The following is a 9,724-nucleotide window of genomic DNA, read 5'->3' on the forward strand; positions in this document are numbered from 1 at the left end:
TTTCCTCCTTTTATCCTCCCCTATTCTTCCTTTCCACCTATTCTTGAGCTGAGGGTCTATCGGAAACAACCTCTTTACCTCTCCATATAGGGGTAAGGTCTGCGTACTCACTACCCTCCCCAGACCCCACCCGTGGGATTATACTGGGTATGATGTTGTTGTTGTATTCATTCAGACAAAATATCTTTACAGATGTGTTAAATGTTACCTTACTTAAAAAAAACAATCTCTATAGATGTGTTAATCGAATCAAGTATTTGGTCTTAAGGAGATTATTTTGCCATTGAAGCATTGTAGCTATATGATTTTATCCCTAATGGCTGGTCTTGCGCCATGTTTATTTAATGAGCAAAAGCAGTGAAAAAGTTTAAGCAGTCCCTCTGCGCCCCATAAATCCTCACTAGTGATTAAAAAGATGCGTCCTCATTACAGCGTGTTGTCTGATCGTGAATTTGTTTTAACCGCACAGCATAGATTGGAAATATTGCTCAAAACTGTCTGTTTCTTTTATATTGCAGCATGAAAAGGCTCTGCATGCTCTGGCGAATGCACTTCTAGAGTGTGAAACTTTGAGTTCAGAAGAAATAAGGCGAATTCTTCTCCCTTTATCTGAAGAACGGCTCTCTGAACAACAGCAGCAGCCACAAGATGAAGAAGCACTTGCATTGGTTTAGGTGTCGCTTTCTCTTCCATGGGTGATCATCTCAGCTGGTGCAGGGAGCTAATGTACAGTTTATACGAGACACTAGTCTGATTATTTCATCTACAGATCATAAATATTTCTTTTTCCTCACTGTTGTAACATATTTATAGGACTTCCATTTCCTGGCAACAGACAGAACAGGTAGCTTGAGTATAGTATTGTAAGCCTTGGTAGGAATTCAGGATTTCTTTTTCCATTTCTCTTTTTCAGCCATTTTAAAATTGAAAATACCCTGTATTGGGTAAAATTTTGCATGTAAACCGGGGAATTGTATATCAATTTATTGAAAATAAGATGTCCTATTTTAACATCATACTTCACTAACTCTCTGCTTCTTTCAGAGAAATGTCATTCCCAATGTAACTTTGCAGGAAAAATAATAAATATGAAGGTTAAAGAGGAAGAAAAAAAAGAAGAAAGACTAGCTACTTGAGTTGTTTTTGGATCATGATACTTCTGGAGATTGACTATTTTGCATCGTTAGTTACTACTCGAAATGATATTCAAGGCAAGGGCCAAACAAATACACTTCGTACAATGTTCCGGTAACCCATACACTAGTACAAATAAGACATCGTATTATTCAAACATCAAATCCAAGTGAGTATAAGCACATGTAAAATCAGCATATTTAGGAGAAATTAATGGTCCAAGACCAAGCAAAATTTGCAAATCTTCTGTATATCCTCATGTTGTACGACTGTCCAAGAGCAGTTGGCGAAGTTTATATGAGACGGGGAGTAATGCATAGAATTCCCTCGAACGATTAACTCAAGCCTGACCAACAAGAACATCCTTATAGGGAGTTGGGGCAACAGTAGTTGATGTTGTTCCCTCCTCGGGTGAGTTTCTCCTTCTCCTTTGCTCTTCTATAATTAGTGGCATTTGCCCTTCTCTTTCTTGCATTAATCGTTCCTGTGCTCCGCCTCGTAGCTTCTCTAGCCTCAATCCACTCATTTGTTGCATCTTGAACACTTTTACCACGTTCATTAGCCCCCCAATGAGAAGCAATACGCTCCCAAATATTCCCAACCACACCCAGTCTTCACTCTGCATCATTTCAGAATTACTCATTTACTTGATCAAACTATGCAAAAGGCAGTGCAACAGATTCTAATACTCGTAAGCATTCAGACAGTGTTAATATGTATAAGCCTACGAATAGTAGGAGAGAAACAGAGTTAAAAAGGAGATCAACCAATAAGAATGCCATACGCCCAAGTTGGATTGGCTAAATGAAACGTCCGTATGCTATATTTCGCCAATCAGACTATTGCTATATAAATAGCATTCCAGGTTAAAGATGACTTGTAGAAAGTTCCCAAAAATGAGGTTTTCCTCTCCTTCCTTTCTTTTTGATGCTTGGTTGACAAGGTCGGGGAGTTTCTCGCTATGCGCATCTGATATTCTAATTATATTACTTCCTTATTCTTAATTAAACCAGTTCCTCCGTAAATGAGTGTCTTTACAATCAAGAGAACTAACTAACTAAAGAAATATAGCGTTCTTTATGTGTATTTGGATATTTGCAATTATAACTCAAGAGAGCTTTCTGCGGGAAAACTTGCAATTATAGTTCAGGGAGATGTGCGACTCAACCCTACCTTATGTGTATTTGGACAACAAATGTCCTCTTTCTTTCTACAAGTTTATACTTTTAAGGGGTTGTTTGGTTGGATGTTATCCCATAATTAATTATCCCAGGATTCTTATCCCACCCTCCCATAGGTATGAAAATAACACTACATTAGTTATACCGTCCCAACCAAACGTGGGATTAACTCATCTCAAATTTAATCCCGGAATTAATTATCTCTTATCCCTCGTACCAAACGAGCCCTAAGATCACATAGGTGATACGATCATATAGGTAGTATGAGACTATGAGCGAGTTAAAACATCCATAAAAAGATTTTTCCATATCGATAATTTGTAAGATGTTGGATTACTTACTAACAATCTCAAGCCATGGCGGACATGTCCAGACTGCTCTCTCCAATTGAGGAGTGCTCCTACTAGAAACAGTAAACTGCCCAACAAGAAAGGAATGTTGACGCTTTGTTGCAAGATTTGAACATGTCCATCTGCTCTTTCATAAATCTGACACGAGTTATGAATTGAACCAAGCAACCACAGAGCAGGGCCAGCAATAAGCAGATTCACAGCTTGCTTCTCCACTTTGAAATTGTCATACCCCTTTTCTGCCTACATTAATTTTTTAAAACATAATATATCCAAAACACAATAAAGAGTACAGAAACAGTACACTGAAACTACATACATATCCAAAATTTTAAAATTAGCCCGCGATGCATTACTATGTATTTTAAGACTTCTAAGCTCTATGCATTAACGGAATAAAATATATTTACACAGTTAAGTTAGATATCGAAGGGACGGATAATTAGATAAAAAAATGGTACTCCCTCCGTCCCATTTTATGTGATACGATTTGGAGAATGAGGGTCAAACTATCTAATTTTGGTGTGAATTCGGATATAGAATCATCATTTTTTTTTGAAAATAAAATTTCCATATTTTGAAACTATTTAAAAAGTCTTATAAGACACAAAAATTAATAATTCAAAATATTTACAAGATATAACACTGTATAAAAAAACTTAGTATTTCACTCAATCTCCAAATAGTGACTACATGTAAGTGGGACAGAGGGAGTTACTAACTTGTGATCAAACTGTGAGTATATATAGTTTAAACCCATATTTTAAAGACAAAGTTAAGCAGAAAGAAAATAAAGAAAAGATTGAGAGGTATTACCTTAGTGAAAAGAAAAAGAATTCCTAAGAAGTAAAGAAGAGTTCCCAAGGATTGAACAACGGGCACAGCAAACTCAACAAGGGCAAGCTGCGGGTCAAATCCGAGCAACAGAAATCTATAGTCAATAGCAGCAAGATGAGCCATAAGATCATGCACATTCACTACAATGATCACTCCCAACGCTAATAGCAACAGAACCAAACCGGACAAGGGTTCTTTGGAAAACTGAGCCGCGAACCCACCTACGAGCAAAATCGTAGAGAACATGTATAGACCCGCGTTGATGTACTCGAATCTGTTTCGGGTCAACCTCGGCCCGTACATTCGGATCTCGCGTGCTGATGCTAATTTCACCATTATTGTTGAAAAAGAAGACGAAATGATGATCTGTCTACAGTTCAGAGAAGAAAGCTAGTAAGTAGTTGACGAGAGGGAAAGAAGATGGAGATGTAGGAAGCGGGGAGTGTGGCCTCTATTCTGGTCAGGGGGTTACGTGTCCTTCTGCATGCAGTTGCATGAAGCAGTCAACGGAAACAATTGGGCGACACGTGTTGATAGAGCAACTCATGTGCTCTTTTTTATTTAATATATTTAATTAGGTATCCAACTTATATTTGAGCTAAGAAGTAATAATATTGGTATTGTTGTGTGAACATATTTAGGTGTACTAGCTTTTGTGTGTGCATTGCACGTAATTTTACTTCTATTAATAAAAAGTGTATAAAATTTAGAATAAGAATGAATTATGTGTAATAATAATTGACATCGAGATACATATATATTTATATAATTAAGAGTAAGGAAAAGGGGTATTATCACTTTTAGTCCGTGCTAGAAACTATTTATATTCGATAGCCGAAAAAATATATAAAATTTGTACAATTTTTGTATGTAACACAGAATGTATGTATATACAAAAAATATATATTTTTCGGGTATTATCTGAGAGCGGCTATACAGTGTCATTTTTTCTAAGGAAAATTTCTCTATTTTTTTCTATTAAGATACTAAAATTATACACAATTAAGATATTAGTTCATTGAAAATTTAAAAAATCAATTGAAATATCCAACAAATAAAATGTTAATGACAGTTATCATTATATCTAACATGGAATGCATATTTCTGTTGACATATTTACTTCTCATAATTGTATAAATATTTACCACTAATTAATGTATTCTAATATAATTTAAATGATTAATTATATTTAAGCAAAAAAGAAAGTAGACACATCCAACGTGTACTTTTTGCATATGGAGAAGTTTACCATAAATTGATATAATGACATTATTTTTTTATTAATGGAAAAGATCATAAAATTCAGGAAATGTTAAGGACTTCTTATCTAATTCAAATAACTTTTGATTTAGTAAAAAAACAAGTGGCTTGATTTTAAGGTCATAAATATTAGGAAAGCAATTTAAATTGCAATTTTATCCAATGTAAAACTCATTTTTAAAGGGTAAAAAAAGCGAACGACATTTCGCTAAGGGCCTTCGTGCTTTTAATATAGTACTAGTCAATAGTACGCGCGTGTACCTTATCTAAATGAGTAAAAAGTTTTTAAAAAGATTATAAAAATATTTTGCCCAAAATTAAGTTTGAGTTATAAAATAAAAGTGTTAGGCCTGAAAATAAAGAACATTAATTCTATATTACTAACTCAAGGAAAAACTGCCACATAGAAGTCCTCGATCAATTGTGGTTAATATATTGAAGAAAAAAGAATCATCAATCAATATATAAAAATTAAACTATACTAATTTACCATGTGAAGTAATAAATTAAAGTGAAAATGTGTAATAATTATATGATTTAATAATAATATTGAGTATACATGTGCTTAACTTTAATATGTGTCGTAATATTACAAATCATATTGTTTTTATGCTTTATTACCAGATGTACAGAGGTAGTTACGAAAATGAAGTTCTTGTTTATATAGATAAAACCTTTTGCCTATTATATTTATGTTTATATATTTTATTTGTATTATATGTAGTTATTCGTATTGTGCCGATGATTGTTTAGTTGTATTGCATCGATGATAAATGCCTATGATGATTTAGTTGTCTTGCATTATTGATAAAATTACGATTACAACTATATATTATAGATTAAAAGAAATAAAGTTATTTTTATTGTAAAGGAACCTTGGGTATTATATCTTTTAGAGTTCGTAGAATAATATGAAATAGTGCTATTTTAAAATAAAGGGGATCCTTTTCTTATTTGAAGTAAATCTCAATTGGATTTAAACTCTTAAATATTAGGACCTAATTCAATAAGGATGTAACGACCCGACTGGTCGTTTTGAGCTCTAGCGTGTCGTTCAGCGGTCTGAGGCCTTGAGTAGTTTCGCTTCAGGTATTATGACTTGTACGTGTGGTCGGAATTGAATTTCGGGAAGTTCGGAGTTGATTTGGAAAGGAAATTCTAAATTCAGAAGCTTTAAGTTGGAAGAGTTGACTAAGATTTGACTTTTGAGTAAATGACCATGGAATCAGGATTTAAAAGTTCCAATAGGTTCGTATGATGATTTTGGACCAGGACGTATGTCCGGATCGGGTTTTGGATGATCCGGGAGCGTTTCGGCACTTATTGTGGAAAGTTGGCATTTTGGAAGAATTTCATAAATTTGGGTTGAAGTGTATTTTAATGTTATCGATGTCCGTCTGAGATTCCAAGCCTAGGAATAGCTCCGTATGGTGATTCTGGTCCGGATGTGGATTTGGAGGTCCGTAGGTCATTTCGGGGTCATATGGCGAAAATTGGAAGTTTGATGGTTTTTGGGAAGTTTGACCGGGAGTGAACTTTTTGATATCGGGTTTCGGATTCCGATTCCGAAAGTTGGCTTAGGTCCGTAATGTGGAATATGACTTGTGTGCAAAATTTGAGGTCAATCGGACGTGATTTGATAGGTTTCTGCATCAAATGTAGAAGTTAGAAGTCTAAAGTTCATTAAGCTAGAATTGGGGTGCGATTCGTGATTTTAGCGTTGTTCGATGTGATATGAAGGCTCGACTAAGTCCGTATTGTATTTTAGGACTTGTTGGTAGGTTTTGTTGTTGTCCCGGGGGCCTCGGGTAGATTCCGGACGGTTAACGGATTGAGTTTGTGTTTGGGGGAAATGCTGAGGCTGCTGGTATCTGGTGCAATCGCACCTGCGTGGAAAGGGCCGCAGGTGCGAGCCCGCAGATGCCGCGATATGGTCGCAGAAGCGACATTTGGACTGAGCTGGGATGGCCGTAGATGCTAGTACGTTTCCGCATCTGTGTAACGATCCGACCGGTTGTTTCGAGAGTTGTAGCCCCGTTCCCCCATTTTCTACTTCTTTTGTGTTCTACAGCAGTATTATGACTTATCGGGTTAGTTGGTTCGGGTCCGGGGTGATTTCAGAAGGAATTGAGACACTTAGTCTCTTATTTGAAAGCTTAACTTGGAAAAGTTGACCGGATATTGGCTTATGTGCAAACGACCCCTGATTTGAATTTGATGGTCTTGTTAGCTCCGTTAGGTGATTTTGGATTTAGGAGCGCGTCCGGATTGTGTTTTGGAGGTCCGTAGTAGAATTAGGCTTGAAATGCCGAGAGTTGAAATTTTGGAAAAGTTTGACCGGGAGTGGAATTTTTGATATCGGGGTCGGATTGGATTTCCGGAAGTTGGAGTAGGTTTGTGGTGTCATTTATGACTTGTGTGCAAAATTTGAGGTCAATCGGACGTGATTTGATAGGTTTTGACGTCGTTTGTAGAATTTGGAAGTTTCGAAGTTCATTAGGCTTGAATACGTGTGTATTTCGTGTTTTTGATGTTGTTTGAGGTGATATGAGGGATTCGACTAAGTTTGTATCGGGTTATAAGACTTGTTGGTATGTTTGGTTGAGGTCCCCGGGGCCTCGGGATGATTTCGGGTGGTTAACGAACTTGAAGTTTGATGTTGAAGGATGGCTGAAGTTGTGCTGCTACTGGTGTAATCGCACCTGCGGAGTGGTCACCGCAGGTGCGTGCCCGCAGAAGCGGGAAGAGGGGCGCAGAAGCGGGCTAGGCGGAGGAGAGCTGGAACCGCAGGTGCGAAGTCTTTCCCGCACCTGCGAAGCCGTAGATGCGAGTATTGTGCCGCAGAAGCGCATGGGCGCTTGGTGAGGGAGCTTCGCAGAAGCGGACGGCCCATCACAGAAGCATGTCCGTAGAAGCGGACTGGGCGCCGCAGGAGCGTAAGGACCACAGAAGCGGTTAAGTGAACCGCAAGTGCGGTTTTGCTGGGCAGAACATATAAATAGAAGACTTCGAGATTTTTTACCATTTTCATTACTTTGAGCTCGGACTTTGGGGATTTTTGAGGAGATTTTCGAAGGGATTACTGAGGTAAGGTCCTTGTGCCCATTTATCTTCAATAATGATGTTTCCCCACCGATTTTACACCTAGTTGGTGAGTTTTGAGGTGACATTTGAGGGTTTAGGGCTAGGGATTTGGAGAGTGAATTTTGGGGTTTTGGATGACCAAATGGTGTCGAATTTTGATAAATTAGGTATGGTTAGACTCGTGAGTGAATGAGCTTTCGAATTTTGTGACTTTTGTCAGATTTCGACGTGGGCCCAAAAGCCGGGTTAAAGCCGATTTCGGATTTTTGGCTCTAATTTAGTAGTTTTCTTGTGGAATTGATCCCTTTAGCCTTTATTAATTGTATTGTACTACTTGTGGCTAGACTCGGGACATTTGGAGGCCGACTCACGAGGCAAAGGCATTTTGGAGTAGCGTTTTGCTCGGATTGAGGTAAGTAACAGTTTTAAATTTGGTCTTGAGGGTATGAAACCCCAGATGTGCTATGTGATTACTTTAGAGGCGACGCATATGCTGGGTGACGGGCGTGTGGGCGTGCACCGTGGGAATTGTGACTTGGTCCGTCTGAACCGTAAATTGGAATAACTTGTTATTAGCTATATGTTTCTCTCAGTGTTATAGAAATTGGAGTGAAATCCGTGTTAGAAATCATGCTTAGGCTATATGATGTCACTGTTGGGAACCGCAGAGGTCGTGTACTTGTTGAATTAACTGTTATTTGCTGTCTTGTACCAAGTCATGATTTTCTTGCGTATCATACCTCCACCTCTTCTTGTTACTTATTGATACATGTTATTATCTTTGTTTGGGCTGATTTATATGATTTCTGAGAGCCCGAGAGACTAAAGAGGTTGGTGACTGAGATAGGGCTTGAGTGCTGGGCTGTGAGCTATGTGTGTATATATATGGATCGGGTTTCACGCCGCAACGAGCCTTAGGGCTGTATATATATATATATATATATATATATATATATATATATATATATATATGGATCGGGTTGCACGCCGCAACGAGCCTTATGGCTATTCATATATTATGGATCGGGCTGCACGCTGCAGCGATATAGCGCTTGGGCTGAAGGAGCCCCTCCGGAGTCTGTACACCCCCAGTGAGCGCAGGTGCCTATTGAGCGTGAGTACTGAGGGCTGAGAGCCGAGTGATTGAGCTGTTGAGATGAGTTGAGTGACTGTTGCACTGAGAGGTTGTACTTGCTTACATTTGTTGTTGCACTTAGCTGCTATCAATCATTGTTGTGAAGTTTCTGAAAGATTTTCTATCCGGTTTACTTGGACCTGAAACTGTATAAAACTGATTTGACTTAAACTGCCGTATTTGAAAGCATGTCTATTCCATGCTGAAATTACTGAAAATGAACTATAACTGTGTAGCTCGTCACTATCTTCAGTTCCTTATTTAATATTGTTACTTACTGAGTTGGATGTACTCACGTTACTCCCTAAACCTCGTGTGCAGATACAGGTGTTTTCAGATACGGTGGATGTTGATCTCGTGCGTGGTTGAGTATCGGAGACTTACGAGGTAGCTGCCGGCGTCCGCAGTCCTTGTCTCTCCTTTCTTGTTATCTTTTCTTTTTTGTATAGGCATTTTGACACAGACTGTTGTAGATTCTGCTCCTAGACTGGTTGTTTAGATGCTCATGACTTAGTGACACCCCGATGTCGAGCTATTTTCCGCACTTATGTTTTGGTTTACCCCGTTTTTATGAAAAACTTCGGTTATTTTGAATGTCTTAATTCATTTCTGTTAAATGTTGAAAGTGTTTTGAAAATGTTGGCTTGCCTAGTACCACGATAGGCGCCATCACGACGGGTTAGGTTTTGGGTCGTGATATGTTGGTATCAGAGCCTAGGTTACATAGGTCTCACGAATCATGA

The 9,724-nt window shown here is 38.1% G+C and overlaps 1 protein-coding gene across 1 annotated transcript; it reads right to left on the bottom strand.

Annotated features, from left to right (window-relative positions):
- Nucleotides 1-1,200: 1,200 nt before the first annotated feature.
- Nucleotides 1,201-3,923, bottom strand: LOC109206706. Its single transcript, XM_019369562.1, has 3 exons — nucleotides 3,482-3,923; nucleotides 2,657-2,908; nucleotides 1,201-1,753 (listed from the first exon to the last, which is right to left on the bottom strand). Exons 1-3 carry the CDS (start codon nucleotides 3,836-3,838, stop codon nucleotides 1,475-1,477), a joined length of 888 nt encoding a protein of 295 aa, XP_019225107.1. The 5' UTR covers nucleotides 3,839-3,923; the 3' UTR covers nucleotides 1,201-1,474.
- Between the last annotated feature and the right edge of the window lie 5,801 nt (nucleotides 3,924-9,724).

This window comes from Nicotiana attenuata, unplaced genomic scaffold (assembly GCF_001879085.1).
Source record: "Nicotiana attenuata strain UT unplaced genomic scaffold, NIATTr2, whole genome shotgun sequence".
In the NCBI taxonomy this organism is placed as follows: Eukaryota; Viridiplantae; Streptophyta; class Magnoliopsida; order Solanales; family Solanaceae; genus Nicotiana; species Nicotiana attenuata.

Excerpts from the sequence above, each read along its gene's own strand:
- LOC109206706 (XM_019369562.1), bottom strand. The coding sequence starts at position 3,838 with ATGGTGAAATTAGCATCAGCACGCGAGATCCGAATGTACGGGCCGAGG. Across the intron at positions 2,909-3,481 it reads TTCTTTTTCTTTTCACTAAG|GCAGAAAAGGGGTATGACAA; the intron begins GTAATACCTCTC and ends AAATTAATGTAG. Across the intron at positions 1,754-2,656 it reads GCCATGGCTTGAGATTGTTA|AGTGAAGACTGGGTGTGGTT; the intron begins GTAAGTAATCCA and ends GAAATGATGCAG.